This window comes from Varroa jacobsoni, unplaced genomic scaffold (genome assembly GCF_002532875.2).
Source record: "Varroa jacobsoni isolate VJ856 unplaced genomic scaffold, vjacob_1.0 scaffold_1398, whole genome shotgun sequence".
NCBI classification, from domain to species: Eukaryota; Metazoa; Arthropoda; class Arachnida; order Mesostigmata; family Varroidae; genus Varroa; species Varroa jacobsoni.
Genome location: NW_019214300.1, coordinates 609,415 through 625,642, shown reverse-complemented (window position 1 = coordinate 625,642; position 16,228 = coordinate 609,415). Strand labels below are relative to the sequence as shown.

At 41.5% G+C, this 16,228-nt stretch overlaps 2 protein-coding genes and 1 long non-coding RNA gene across 4 annotated transcripts in view; 2 read left to right on the top strand and 1 right to left on the bottom strand.

Moving 5' to 3' along the window:
- LOC111269589 (uncharacterized) overlaps positions 1–2,575 on the bottom strand; it is an 11,047-nt gene extending 8,472 nt beyond the window's left edge. Inside the window, exon 1 of one of the 2 annotated variants that reach the window (XM_022849316.2) lies at positions 1,650–2,575. The gene's annotated coding sequence lies outside the window, so the exon portion shown is untranslated. The remainder of the gene's footprint in view (positions 1–1,649) is intronic. The other variant, XM_086972151.1, reaches the window with a different exon arrangement.
- Position 2,576: 1 nt separating this feature from the next.
- LOC147752221 (uncharacterized) lies at positions 2,577–3,067 on the top strand. Its single transcript, XR_015314647.1, has 2 exons — positions 2,577–2,715; positions 2,910–3,067. It is a non-coding gene; the product is annotated as an uncharacterized LOC147752221 (long non-coding RNA).
- Positions 3,068–4,862: 1,795 nt separating this feature from the next.
- The window catches only part of Not3 (CCR4-associated factor Not3), a 29,693-nt gene continuing 18,327 nt past the window's right edge, over positions 4,863–16,228 (top strand). The window contains exon 1 of the mRNA XM_022849321.2: positions 4,863–7,098. Coding sequence (XP_022705056.1) covers positions 7,074–7,098 — 25 coding nt within the window. The 5' untranslated portion in view covers positions 4,863–7,073. The remainder of the gene's footprint in view (positions 7,099–16,228) is intronic.

The window sequence follows — 16,228 nt, the reverse complement described above, 5'->3', positions numbered from 1 at the left end:
ATATAAAATAATAATAATTAAAACAAATCCGATAACAAAGAGTCCGAGCAAAATATTAAGATATATTAGCTTATCGGATTTTAAGCTTTTTCTACATATCAAATTTCGGCAGCGACATGTTTCTATCAACCTACAGTATTACTGAATGTTCACATTTAATATTAATTTGTGTGTACTATAAGAAAGCTGTCACACTGATTCATCAGCAACTTCGGCGAAGATGTGAATATTCCTTAAAAGATCGTAATTACCACAAGGAATAAATGCTTTATACTTTAAATAGAGAAAACTAAATAATATATCATACATGTCAGTATTACAATACTACAGCTCATCTGTCCTTAAATTCGGGTATTTTAAAATTGCCAAAAACGCGTCTAAGTGCACTACAAAAATAATTTACATACTCTCCATGTTCTGCCAAGCGCACCTTTCCGGCGTTAATTCACACTTGGACGATAACCAATATGTGACGTGCTAAAATCGCAAGCTATCAAGACGTAGTGCATACATTGTCATCACATAACATCGTCAGACGGCGTTGTGTTAATACCGTCTTATGTTTCATGTCGTATCTATCAATTCTGTTAGCTAGCAGCTTCGTATGTTATGATGGGCCTGAAGCTAGAACAATAGACATGTGATGCTTTTTCTGCGGTAAACTTTGCTTTACTCACAAAATACGTATTTTAACTTCCTTCAGTTGCCTCTTGCATACATGTATGACCAACGATGAGATCTTGATGATTTCTTCAATGATATATAATGATACACACAAAAGTATCAGAAATTCGTACGTTCAAAGGTACACAAAGATGTAAAATCAAATATTAGATACATGTATGCAGTATTATTATTATAAAGTAGAAGCAGACAGACGCTTTCAAAACAGTCTCGCCTCGTTGCTTTCAAACCAGTGCGATGAAAATACCGGATCAGAATGCTTTTGTATTTTGTCAGATTTCACAAGTAAATATCTAATACATTCGCTACCATTACACCTAGTGATCAGAGTTCATGATCGGGCATTTTTTTAATATTTTGACTCTCGCCTTTGACTCTAAATGATTAAATCGGATTTATAATACTATAGGAAAAAAATTGAAATTGTCCCATATCCAGCAGTAGAATATTCGATGATATTCTACTCATGAAAGCAGAATTTCGTAAATAAGCATTTAGACTAATTTTTAGGCTAATTAGTTTACATATAATTAGAAACGCATACGACATATTCTAATAAAATTGACATTTGAAACCCTGTCTTTTTTTGTCAAAAAAAAACATGCTTTATTTTAAATCAGCGTGCTTATGACGCTTAGGGCTGTTCATGGCCTCGGAAACTAACGCCGCTGAACAAGCGCCGGTAGGCTATTGGGCAGTTCTTACCTTCTTGCTCATTAGTTCATTTTTAAAATAGAATAATTGCCATATTTTCATTTGTGGCTACAACCCGTCGCCAGCAACTGTTCTAAAAGCCTTGCAGATTTGATTATAAAAAAATGAGGGCCTTCTATAGCTGGACTACAGCCTGAAAGATACAATAATAAATGGCTACACAGACAAACAGTATAATTTTCTGGATTGATTAGTACGCTCCCGTAAATCCAAATATTATTCACAAGGTTACACAATTACCATACACCCACCTTTTTTTATCAATACTACTTGTAACTGCAAGCAAGATCCTCCTGTGATACTGACAAACGAAAAACCGATGACGTAACACAACTGGCTTTGATGTACGACAGAGTCCGATACGTGAGCTTATACGTGATACTGAGACGAACTACAACACAAACACCACAAAAGGCTGACCGGGGTCGAAAGCCAGCTGGGACAATGCTAACGGAAAGACGAAGCAATTAGTTATTTGCGTTACTGCAACTCGCTAGCCAACTCCGTATTTACAGTTATACAGTAGCTGCGCGTCTAAATCGAACTTCTGCTACCGCCAGCCATACAAAGTTCCATTCAGACCTATGGCGACGTGCACCGCAGCGATCCCAATAACGCTACCCTCGGCCTTTGTCGAAAGCTAGCATTCGTCGCCGTCTCAGCCCAGCAGAACTCTTACTGCCACTACACTTTATTGTAATTACGGTTAACAGCAAAATAACCAACACCAAACACACCGTCTTAAAAACTAGACTTTCTACGACCTGACCACCGAACACAATTCAATCGTCAGATCGTCGCCTGGATTAACAATTTTTGGCCGCAAGTAAGACCGGACAGGCAAAGGAGTTACGTCTCTAGCGTTGCCGTCGTCTCAAACTTATTGGAAATACGCGATAACGATTCGTTGTAGCGAGCTTGATCGAAAGGAGCAATTTAACGCACACAGTTTCGATACTGTCGCTTGCCACGACGCTGCTGTTACTGTTTCGTACACTCGCTAGCTCACTCCTTGGGTTTAAGAACTGCAATTGAGTGCTTGCGCTTGTTTTCCTATTGGTGTGCCCACTCCAAAAACAACGGCCACCAACCGATTGAGACCAACTGCAAGCCGTCGTCTTTTCGCCAGACATGCGACAGTGCTGCATGAAGGGAACTGAGATATAAAGTGAACGAGGGAAAGGGAGCAGCGATTCGCAGCAAATCGACAAAGACAGAGATGTACGAGACGGCGCTGCGATCGTTGTGTGAGTTTGTAAGCGTTTGGTTTCGGCCAAAAAAAGTGGCGCGCAAATTAGAAGTGCGCCTCGCGCAAAGGTGTGCTGTTCGCGTGTCTCGTCGTCACTAGTTTATGTTATTTAGTTTAATTTATTTTTTGTTTAAAAAATCAAAATTTATTTGAAGATAAAGATATTGTCTATTTATATTGAATTGTCTACGAGGCCTTTCTGTGTTCGTCCACATACAATTTTTTAATGCTGTCTCACAAAAATCTGATTTTGAACTTTCAGCAACCTGGAGAGGTCGCCATGTCGCTTAAGGTGTTTGTCATCGTTTGCCAAAACAACTAAACCAGACAAATACGCCGATTCTATAAATTTCAATAACAGGCACCCAGTGAGTCTCACAGCAATAAAACTTTGATAGCTTAAACAATAAAGCAATAAAACATTGAGTTTTAAGTTGAGCGCTTCGAAATCCACCTTTGGGTAGGCTTTGATCATCGAAAAGCGACTTTTATTAGCAAATTTGTGCAGGATACTTTTGCTGGATGATTGACTTTGTGATTTTGGACAGGGGTTGAGTAAAGCGGCTAGAAGTGTTGAGGCGGAATGTTTTTCAATAATTTCCTAAAACACAGTAATACATATAAAAGCCAGTGAAAAGTTTGAGGACGCAGAAGAAATATTTAATTTATATTTGAACAGTAAAAATATTTATAACAATATTGCAAGCATCACACATTTTTAACGTTAACTCTACACATATTTGTCACGAAAAAATCTTCCACGGTTTGAGATACCAGAAAAAGGCCCCCCCCCCCCCCCGACATTTAAACATTGCGTTTTTTGTGGAACTGAATTTGCGAAGTATAAGAAATGCATTTTCTACCTATGCATATGTGGGTACAGCAAATACTGCCAGAACTTTTGTCATTACCCAGAACAAACACAAGATTAATTCACAAAGGTCACTAATGCTGGCTTAGTAATACACAGATAAACTTTAAAGTTCAATGTTAGAAGTTTCGCACGGTTTTGCATAGGACAGTAACAGAACCCTCGACCGTGATGAAAAACACGACGTGTCGCGTTTCGAATGTTGCCAGGTGGCCTTTAACCGATAGACACGTAAATTTAGAAGCGATTTGTTTTAAGTGGATTGATTGGACTCGATCGAAAGTAAAACTAAATATGACAATTTCAATATGTCAGGCCTACCAAATCCCTTCAGTAATTTATCTAGCCAAGTCAGTAGACATAACGAATTTTAAGAAGTAAGAACGAAGCAAAAACGAAAAAAAAACAGTTTCGCACTGTAAATAACAGCTATGGCGTATCGGTAATTAAAAAATTAATTATTTTATACTTCATCTGTAGCTAGTAGTTATTAAACAACAGGAAGATACTGACAATGCACTGACGAATGGAGAAGTGGGCAGTCTATAATTCTTACTTAAGAGTTAAAGATTTAAGCCTTTTCTAGAATAGTTTTCAACGATGAGATGTGCAAACGCAAGTGGGTTATGCATTCATGCTTTAAACAATCTATTGATTCAACAAAACTTATGGATGGAGCTTGGGGAAAAATACCTTGGGTTTTACATATATTACTGCCCCAAAGCACTACTTCGGCCGGAATAATTGCCTGAATATGCGTGAAACATATCGTTTCGTGAATGCCTTTACAAGAAAATTAATTGTTGAACAACGTGACATCCAACACACTTCTTGATTCGTTAAACGAAGAAGACGTTGGATTACCAAATTTTAAATAAAGGCAAAGTATATAACTCTCATTAATTATAGCATTAACGTATACCAAACATTTACAACATACCTTTGTAGTTGTAGATTTGAATAATTATTTTTTTTATGGGTAATGTCGGAGCGTCCAACTTGGACGAGCTAAGTAATTTGAACCACGTTGACCTTTGTGAATATCGCCCGATTTCAAGTGACCCACAGTCCGGGTCGATTCAGATCAGACGCCTCACCGGTAACTGACTAAAAACTACTCTACTAAACTACAACAAAATGCTAGCAAAGGATAAGCTTGAACGCAAAATTATTCTTATTTCAAAACAAAAAAAAAAAACTTTTTTTTCCTATTTGCTATGTAATCTGTCACACTCATATAAACCTATTCCATTACATACTGCTGTGTTATACAGATAAAATATATGTATTTATAAAATGTGTAAGCTTATACAAATTTATATAAAAATATATAAAAACACAAGCCACAAGCTCTAGGCGCACGATCCTCTGTGCGGTGGCGCGCTCAGCTAAATAGCGGTGGCAAGTTTGCTGATCTGGCGGATCGCCCGCTTCCATCTCCACAACATCGTCGATGACGACGACGAAGCTCGCCTTGAGCGTAGATCTGCCTGTATGAGCGAGTAGCTAGCTATTACCGCTGCTACAACTAGCAGCAGCAGTAACAGCAGCAGTCTGCCTTCTGGGCTTTAGACCACTTTCGTCTTGCTACACAGACACAAGAGAAACGACGACTGACTGACCGACTGACTGAGTGAGTGAGCGACCAAGCAAGCAAGCAAGCGATCCTGAGCGAATCAACCGAGCAACGGAAGCTGGTTGAGGTTCTAGATGAAGAAAACGATCGGTATTTGCTTGCACAAGCCATTGCTTGCATGTCTATTGTACCGTGTATCATCAGATGGTTGTTGGCAATTGGTGAGACTCGCCGAACGAATTGGCTTCGTCGAAACGAAGCCCAAGAAGTCGTAGGGTCGCATAGTTAGTTTAGCGCTGTGCAAATCCGTGTCTTTTGCGGACCCTTGCACGAGCCCACTCACAACATCACCTTGACGTACCGCATCCGCCAGCCGTACAACGAGAAGCGACTGCAACAAGCAATACGGCGGCTATCAGTGATATCAATGTATCTAGAGCAGCCGAGGGAAAAAGATTGCTGGTGATCGTTTGTGCACAACATCAACATCTATCTATTGGATACATCGTCAAATCACTAAGTTTTTGGCGGAGGAACAGCTTGATTTGGTTCAGTTGAAACACCCGTCATCGACCGCCGTGGCGGTTCTCGCTCGCTGGTATCCTTCAGTGAACCCGCAATGGTGTTGATTTGTTGTAGTGGCTTAATCGGGTGACGACGAAAACGCCAGCAAAAAATAGAAATTATCTAGTTGAGCGACTGTGGTGCCATTCGGGTCAGCCAGCGAGCTATTGTGTTTTGCGTAGGTGGTGTGTTACTGTGCTGTGTGCCCTGTACCGTACCAGTGTTCCGTTTTTTTCTATTCAGTGTCTCAAGCGATTGGATTTTTGCATTGAATTTTTCCCGTCGCCTCCAGCCTGTGCCGTCAGCCGACCAGCCTGGAACAGTAGGAGCTGATAGGCCAAACAAACAGCGGGCAGCCCTCAGCCAGTGGCAGCGATTCTGTCCACAGCAGTCTGCAGTGGCAGTAACAACTATTACCGTCGTCGTCGTCGTCGCCGCCGACGCCGCCGCCGCCGCCGCACGGAACGCCATCGCGGTTAGTTGGCCGTACAAGCAGCGGTTTCAGCCGAAACAGCGTTCTGCCGTAGAGGACGACGTTGCGAGTTGGTGTCGTCGTGGATGTGCGGTGCTGCTGCTATATTGTGCTGAGCGTAAGCGAACCAAATCGAGCCGAATCAAACTGCAGAAGCAGCGCCAGCAAAGCCGACGCAACTGCGGTAAAGCTGCAAGTCGACGCGAAGCCGCCAGCAAGAGCGGCAACAGTTAAGTCGCGGCCGCAGCTCCTTATCCAGTTTTACCAACTAGCTTAGTTAACTAGCTAACGCGCTGCGAACGTGCGTTAAGTCACGTAATACCAGTCGTCGCTGCGGGCAGTCCAGGCTAAATCCGACCTAAGTACTCACGATCTGTCTTACAGGGTACGCCATCGGAACCCCCTCCGATCAACACGGACAACCTGCCAGGAACAGTTCGTGTTTGTACGGCGCGTGCAGAGGTGGCGGCAACATCAGCAGCGTTACGAATTAGAGTTGCAGTTAGCAGTTGCATAGGCAGATACAGCAGCGACTACAGGGGCATTCGAGGCTCCTGTTATCTCACGACTGCTACTACCGGTCCTGTTAGCAGATTAACTGCACCGGGAACTGTTAGGACCTCTCAATATCGAACGAAGAGATTACCGATCGCCACCGGAAACGATTGTTGGTTTGACAGCAAAAAAGGCTTTACAGCGGCACCTGCGCTGGAGCGAGATCGAGACGTCAAGAACAAACCAGGGACAGCGATTGCGAGGAGAACGAGAATCAGGATAAACACAACCGGAATAAGCACAACGACAAGAACAAAGATTTGGTCGCAATTGCAGCGACGGTCTGCCCACGAAAAAAAAATACTAACGAACCAACCAGCCATCGCGGGACCATCGACTCCCGCCGATCGTGTGAAATGCTCGAAGCCAGCTTCCGACGAATCTAACCATGGCTGATCGGAGAAAATTGCAAGGTAGGCCTAAATTTGAGCTCAATTTGTCATTTTTTGCCGGCGCCAGCGCCAATAATGGAGTGTGGGGCAGGCATAATGCTTTCACGAGATCAAGGAGAACACTGGTCTTCGTGGGGTTGAGCTATACGTAGGTTACGCGGTCCCTCGCTGGGGTTGTGTGTCTGCTTCTCTCTGAATGTCCGAAGTGCTGAACTCCGTCACTGGTACTGAAGGTGATTATCAGCACTGTCTACCAGCCTATCAGGCGGTCCGAAATCGGCAGAGGCTACTACTGCAGAGTATGAGCAGGAATTCACTCAACCGAGCACCCTCGGGGGGTGTTTATTGTTCGTGGTTTGTGGATGGGCAGAAAAGCTGCATGCTAACAAATGCTATATGGTCTGCTCTGAAGGGGTCTGAATGAATTATTACACACTGGAATACGCGCAAACATGTAAAAAGGTTCTCATTAGGTGGTACGCCGAAATTACTCAATACGGGTACTGTTCTGATTAAACCGATAGTTTGGCAATTCTGTAAATGTCGAGTCAATGGATATAGGGATCAATCGAGTGTTGTTTGGTGTAAAATAAAAATAATGAGCACTCCGTAAAGTTCGCCGTGTCGCTGTGATATCTATACTCCAGAGCGGCGTAGCCAAATGCAGTGCTGACAACGTTATCGTTTTCCGATTGTTCGACCCGCTGCAATCTACCCGCGTAGCATTAGTATAAAGAAATCGGATGAAGATGATTCCGTGCAAGATGGGGAGATCTGCGCATTGATTCGTTTTTCGGCCTCACGGCTTTAGATAGGCAGGTTGTATCTATCTATAGCTAACTGTTGGAACTGGGTGACTATCAATTCTAGTCGCTTGTGCTTGAAATGTAAAGTTATATACAGTGATCATACTCAAGTCACCGATGTCCTGTGTTTATCAGTCTATCAACTGTTTGCTAAGGCGGTCGGTGTTTATCAGTCTATCAACTGTTTGCTAAGGCGGTGGCCCTACATTTTGTGTTGAATACTTTTTCCATTCATACATCAGTCATATATCGTAAACTATCCACTAGTCTTATGGGATAAGCTTCCATAGTGACTATTATTAGAGCTCCCATTGCGCTCGCGCTCAACCAGATCTTTAGCGGGGGAGTTGAGGTAGCAAGGGTAGTTCATTAATGACGATATAGGTCAGATGTCAGATAATGGACGCACCTCTAATAAACCGCTAGACGAAGTCCAACAGACAACGAAGCATATTGCAAAAAAATAATTGCTTGAGATGTTCCGTAGAGTATTAATAAAGTTGAAAAAAAAAAATCACTTTTGAGACGTAAAACAAAGTACCCCTCTTATTCTGGTGTCTTCTGTTATTTGAGTAGTGATTGGGTTCCTAAGCAGCAATTCGACAGCCGCGCAAAGCAAGCGGGTTTTGTTATACGGGCTATTAAAATACAGAGTCTCAGCATAACTGCACCGCTTCACAGCGGTGTATTACCGGTAGGAGAATGAAACAGTTGAGCAAAAAATTATGAAATAGTTTACAATATTGTAATAGCCGATGGAATAGTTTACAATATTGTAGTAGCCAAAGTCACTACTACAAAATTTTTAACGCAAGCACAACAACGAAGTCCCCATCAAAGCTAGTCATTGGAAAAGTACTGGGTCTAGGAAAAGGCTGAGAGACCACGGAGGTATAGTCAACTAAACGCTTCCGCCCCATTGTTGCGATCCCGATGTATTTTGATTTTCAATTATTTACTTCTGCTAACCACGTAAAGTAATGTAGGAAAGCCATGAGCTTCGTGTGAGAACGATACAAATCCTTCCTAGGCATCAGTTTATTGACCGGCGCTTTGGCTTCGACCAACGCGAAATTCGTTGGGGGCTTTGACAGTACTTTACACAATGTCTTCATCTGCTTGGCTCGGTTTTCACCTTCGGTAATTTATCTATCATATCCTCAGAAAAATTCAAGTAACGTACTTTGCCGTGAAACAATATATTACTGATATACTATGTGTACTCAGTTTCTGAAGACGAGCTACGGTAAATATGCAAACATGTAGTTACAGATTCGGTTATTTCTATACTAGCGTGTTACAGTGATTCCAGTGTGACTAAAAAGTAGCTATTAGAAATAAGCACATAAAAGTAGCTATAAGACAAGTCCTTTAACAAACTATTTTTCGATCGCATCATTAATGATTGGTACCCGTTGGCTTATAGGCCAAAAGGTGACTTGCCAATAACAAGCAAAATTCTCCGTCCGCATGTAGAGTATGTAAGTCAAACGAGATGTTCGCTACAGTGAAATTTTTCGCTCTTTCGCTAGGCGGCGCCCTACTAGGTTCCCAGCCTGTTCAAGTAAGTAGTACAGGCCATACAAATGTGAATGTTATTAACAAAAAATAACATTTCAGCTATAACGTGGGCAGATCACTCAATGACGAGTACTGCGCGCCTTTGATTATATTTGAATATTTGTGGGTGCACTATACCTTCGTTTTATTTGCGGCTACAGTATGCAGCGTAGTTGACCATGACTGGGCTTCCGCTGCTCGTGACTTCAATTTCTCATAATTGTTTATTCTTGGCCAAGCTGTGCTCTAATGGTAGTTATCAATGTCAGTTGTTCTGTGGTGGCTTGAGAGAAGTTCCGTGATTGAGAAACTTATGCGATTGGATCAGCACTAGTAAAAAATTTCGTAGGAGATACGAAGTTGATGTGGCCATGATTGAGTTTGAGACGAATTCAAAAGAGAACAAAAACGACGCTGTGAATGTGCGTTCATTAAATTGAATGATTTCTAAACCTGTAGTTTAGAATCAGTGGACCACTGAATATGGACAGGCAGGCATCAGGACGCCCGAAGGGGCGGTCTTTCTAACTGCGAGTAGACATCACAGTCGCGTGAAGTGGAAATTGCGTGTGGTACACAATTCGACTTTATCGTCATGTCAGAAAGGTGATGCCTGCACCTAGCTCTTCGAGCGCGTTGACGACCGGCAGGGGAATTTAGGGCTGTTTTGATGATTGTTAGGATTGCCTATAATGATAACCTTTTTCATTGGTTGTGGTCGCCGAAAAACAGTAGTAAACTAGGCTTAATGCCGTTTTGTATGATCTGGATGCTTATTGCATTCACAGTAAATTCATGCTTGCATTATCCGTGAACGATATGTTACAGTATGCCAACAGGCAGTCTATTCGTCGTTGAGAATGTGTCGGATACTACACCAGCCTAAGTGCTGGTTTATTTTTCAGTGATCATCGTAAATATTCTTAATATTAATATATTATAGAGATGGGTGATTAGATTAAACCCATATATGTTCATGTTACGTAGAACTCCTGGAGGTGCACTGCATTTGGCTGAAGTAGTCCTGAAGTAGGACTTGGCTGAAGTAGGAGAAGGAAAAAAAACTCGATTTCTAAGAATAGAACATTGGGGGAGGACGTCATACACTCAACATTTGGTAATACGGCTTGTTCCCGTCTTTGTTTCCCAAATTGACGGTGGTCAAAGTATTCAATCGAAGGGCAAACGTTCTTTCGAGCTTTTTCAGCTAAATTTGCTGGAAGACATTATTCGTTGGTCATGCATGTGTGAGGATGAGAGCATTTGATAACCACTATATTTTCGTCGGAATACAATTGTATTAAACTGTGTTCTTGTTATCGTGTGTCTTAACTAACAGGAAATCACAGGTGCATTGCAAGAGTAACCTATTTTCTCATAATTTTATTTAACATTTTAATAACTCTTGTTCTTTAGGTTTGACTAGCTTTGTTGTTTTACGAGCATATTGTTGAATTGAAACAAAGGAACCCATCGAATGCAGATTATCTTTAGGTGTTAGGAGACACTCCTGACCATTGTTTGCAATTTCTTGCGTAACTTTTACCCTATCATCGCTCGTTTGAGTATGGCTTTCGCTTCGTATTTGAAATTGACATTTTTGAGAATAATTTCTGTACAGTATTTTCAGTTTCATAGTCATATCACGTATAATTGTACACATTTCCGAAGACGACATTTGTTCCAAGGACTCTTGGTAGTATCACCGTCGAGGCTATCCGATCCGATTTTGAAGCTAGTCGTTCTATTAGGCGAAAAAAAAAAACTTGGACAGCGAGAAGACCTTTTCTGTTACACCAATGGTAATAATAATAATAATAATAATAGCGTTACTGTCTACCTCTACTTCATTTATGGCGACAGTACTTAGGCAATAAATTTCGATAGGACCAAGCAGCTGGCGACAACATAAAGATGAACGCGCACATCACTATCAGCGCTAAATGAGCGAAGGTACAGTTCGCTCGTCCGTACATGCGACCACTTCGAGATCCGCACTGCACAGCTTCCATGTTGGTGGGTCTTAGCTCTCTCTGTGCTAACGGAGTCGGTACCATCGGAGCAGTATCTGATTACATGTCTGACTGAACAAGTCACTTTTTCTGTGTCTTTTAAATGATTTCCATTCGTACACTGGAAAAAAGATGTTGTGATAATAGAGCGTGGACAATATCTATGTTTTGATGAAACGCCTAAAGTATTTGTTTAATGCAGCACAAGCAGACCGATCGTAGCACGATGATAAATCTCATTTCTCCACTTTATCGTGCTTTTCCACGAATATGAACATTGCGGATTAAAGATTGTATGGCGAATATTCAAAATCACCTATTTCTAATGTATCTAATCACGTACGCTTAAAACACGTATGTGTACAAAAATGTTTAACCTATATAACTGAGTGTTAAAACAAGATAGGTTGCGCGTAAGCAGATAGGATTAACTAGACAATTTTGTCGTCCTGTCGCTACGACGTTAGGTACTTGAAATAATCAGTCTGCTAATGGGAGGCTTTGGTTTGTGCCTGACAAATCGATTGCGGCAGTTTACAACAATGCTGTAATAATCGCATATAGTTCTAATAGCGTGTACCGTGCCTGCTCAGTCACGCTTGAACAACTACTAATGCACGCTTTTGTGTATATTTCCACTTATATAAAGTGGAAATATACACAAAAGCGTACAATTAAATTCAAACATATATATATAACAATTATATATACAATTATATGTACAATTATATATATATATATATAATTGAAATTTTGCCCCATTTGACGCTTGACTTTATTTGCGATGAATGAAGCCGATGACTCTCATGATAGCTTGTCGTAGTACAATCGTCTTTAGAGGGTGGCTGTCATATGTAGGAAATCGGTTTGTTCTGCCTCGTCAGAACTCATGGTATAAACAAACAAACAAACGGACAGATAGAGTACTTTACGGTCGGTTGAATTAATTTGAGCGCGACGAGCGAAGGCTGATTTAGTTGAATAGCGCATTGGTCTATTGTGGACTGGGAAAACCGCCAATTTGTCCCTTACGGCCTACCATGAAAGCGATATCAGCAGTTTTGCCAGAGGCGTTAGCGGTAGCAGCAGTAACGATTGCGACTAAACGGACTTGCGGGCGGTCGGACTTGTTCTGTGTGATAACAATGCTTGTTTATAAACGGTACTATGTACTAAACCACTAGGCTATTTGATAATTCTCTACAACGATTGGACAACGATTCATATATATATATATATATATATATATATATATATATATATATATAGGCGTTTGAAGGTAAATACCGGTAGTGGTTTGGTGGCTTTTTGAGTTACAAGCAAAAATCAGGTGACTTATATTCAAAGCGTACAATGACGTCGATTGCCACACATGACGCAAACCGGATGGGCACCTTCGTAAACGATTCGAATTGGCTGCTCGTTCACAGAATCAATTTTTTAATAGCGGTAAACTAAAACAAGTTTCGCTATTTTTTACCCTAACGCAAAGCCCTATCTTAGACTTTACTTTGAAAGATCGTTGTTCGCCGACCGAAATGATCTCTTCATCTTCTCGGTGTTGTCTTCGCAACTCACAAAGTAAAGTCGATATCGTCAAACATCTTGGTCCATAAAAAACCAAATCTCGTGTAATGAAAATTATTTAATATCGTTTGTCACTGTCACAGACCGCTGCTATCATTGTTGCTTTTGCCAATACCCTGGACATTGATATCGATGGCTTCGTGAATGCTGATGTCTGCCAGCGAACTCTGTAACATATCATAATACCATATAACATATTTTGCCTATTTAGGCTGTGTGGTGGCGTTCTTTGCGCACTCTTGGCCGTCCACTAACTCAATACAAATGCTCGTGCAGGAAGTGACTGACACCTTCGCGCAGTGTTGCATCTTCAATAGTAGAGAGACTTTTGTCGAAAGGAAAGTACGGGAGGCTGATATCTAGCATGAAGAAGCAGAAGCGACCAGGCAGCTCGCGAACGGTCAATCAACGATGAGGAAGACGCGACTTTATATTGCAGCTACGGCGGTGACGAGGAACCATAAACCAACCAAAATGAAGGACTAGGGTTTCTGAGCGGTGGCTATCAAAAAGAGAAAATTGTCTGTCTGTTTACTGACCACTGGCTTCATGCTATGGTTAGAATTAAATTTAACACTGGGACAGATACAATCACACGCACATGCCCATTCACAAACACTGCACATACATATTCACACAGTGATTCAACAACACGGAACAGGTACAGCTAAACTGACGAGGATAAACTGATTGTGGAAGAGCGCAATGAATGATTTGCCTATGTTGATTGACCGTGCTTATTGATTATGCAACGGATTAACTGCAGTATATGCCTGCAACAGTATGAGTTCGTAGGTTCGCTAAGTCACTCACCGGGTTAGTCGTAGCGCGGATTTTGCTTGCGTAAACGACCGACGGTATCTATCGGTGAGTCCGGAGGAAAAGGGCGAGTTTGTGCAAAGTAGCTGGCGCTCCGCAGTGGAACACGGAAGTAAACAAGATGCGAGAGAAGGCGAAGTGAGGCTGAAGCGGGTGACATCTTCAAGTACGAGAAATAGTCAGATTTGGCTATTTGTTACAACATCCAGTGTCAGCCAAAGCGTTCTAAAAACCGAGCTTATATATGGTTTTTGTCGGTTCTCGGTGCCATAGTTCTTATCCAAAGCAAAACTAATCTGGTTATCATTCAAAGTCTGTTTTGAACTAGAGTGAACAGGAAATATTTGTGAACAATGTCGTTGATCGATTGCGAGCTGGCTGATTGAGTTCAACTGCTTGAGAAATACATCTGTCGGTCGCCTTAGTTACAAACGGGACAATTATTTCAGATCTTTTAGCGTAATACACAGATGAATTGTGTTTCAGATCAAAGCTCCCCACGATGCCTACTGCAAAAACGACGTTCAGACGTTGAGGTGATCGTACTGTTAAGTTAAAAGGTATCAACGTTATAAAACAGTTTGAATTCATTCAGATTCAAATCCTGTCTGAGAAGACGAAAAACCACCACGCGTTGTAATTCGCTGAAACTGTTTGGCTGGTTGTGGATTTATTGGTAGTAGAATTTTAAACAACAGACTAAACAATTCGTGCGTCATACAGCGCCGTTTGTGAATGCTATCGATTTTTTGTGTATTAATATACTGGTTTTGCTCCCGCGTAGATCCGAGCAACTGTAACTCAAGTTTAAATTTCGTAGGTAAATGCAAAAGGGCAGAGATATGCAAGGGTAGTGCCAAAATTTCGCTACGGTATTAGATACCTATGGTAACAGAATTGATTCAGTAATATCCTAGGAACAAATTATTCTGACTTTTAGTCACTTAAGCGGCCTAAACTGGGCAGGGTGAGGCCAAAAATATTCCATTAATAACCCTGCAACTGGAAAGGTCGCTAAATAGATGCATACTCAGGCTGTATTATGTAATTTACGGTATTTACTTGCTGATATACTAAAAGCTTTTTTTTTAAATAAGCAAACGAGTTATTTTTAGCATTTGTTTATTTCATTACGCGTTGTATTCTGAATCAGGTTTACACGAACTACATGACATTATCGTATGCATAGTTCAAGGGACTCGCCGTCTGTCACCGACCACAGTCTCCATAGATCCTCACTAGTATTGACTGAAAAATAGTCGTCTAAAAACAAGGATATGTATTGTTTTCTGCTTTGCAAATCGACAGTCATGAGTCTTTTGCTGTTATTGTTCGTTCGACACAGGAAGACCTGAGAATGATTAAACGCTTCAGTAATTATCGTCGTGTTTAAGCTCGCAGCGGCTATTTCCCATGCGGCTACACAAGCGCTTTCCCGATTCATACGTAATACATACACCGATATTCACGTGAGAACATTTCGATAGCTCTTACGATCGAAATTTCCTTCCTGCCAAAGCACACGGCTGCTCTCCTCAACAATATTACTATGCTCCTAGCAATACTGACGTTTACAGAATGGCAGCTTTTCTACTTAGCGTTGTTGCTAACTCACTGTGCTTGCATCGAATATACATGTCACATTCAGTCTGGCTTCTTGTATGCAAATGCTGACTTGAAATAGTATCTACAGCGTTTTCTACTTCACGACATGTCATTTCCGCCAGAAAGAAGTAAGTACTACCTCTGGTTATGGTACAACAAATCACTGCTGCAGCATACGCAACCCCATTTCTGTTAACTGTCCGACCCACGAGTCAGTCGGAAGATCGTTGCACCATCGGCAACGCTTAACAGCTATATCGTTCTACTGCGGCTGATTAGGATTTCGTGGTACAATAAAACTAGACGAATGTTCATGGTTAGTGTTTCTCTCAGCGCAGGGAGGCAGATTAGCATGTTGTATCAAATTAACTCACCCCGTAATATCCGGCAAAGCTCATCGTACGTAAGCGAAGAGGAAGAAACTAAGTAATTGATAAGCGTTTCATTGAAACGTTTTCAGCTTTACAACTGGCTGATACATATATATGTCGCCCTTGTGCGCTCTCAAGTCTCTAGTTGGTTTATGACACGCACATATGTTTCCTGTTCGTAATTACGTTGCACATTTGTTAGTGTATGTCTCCATTTCATTTCATTAATACCTGGATCGTACCATTATATCTGCATATAGGAGCTCGGTGTGTGCGACACAGCACTCTCGTTATTTTCAGGCCGGCCCGAATCAGCCGTTATCTTGTTACTTCTGGACAATCTGTTGCGCAACCCGTTCGGTGTTCGCTTGCTCCATTCATTGACTGCTCG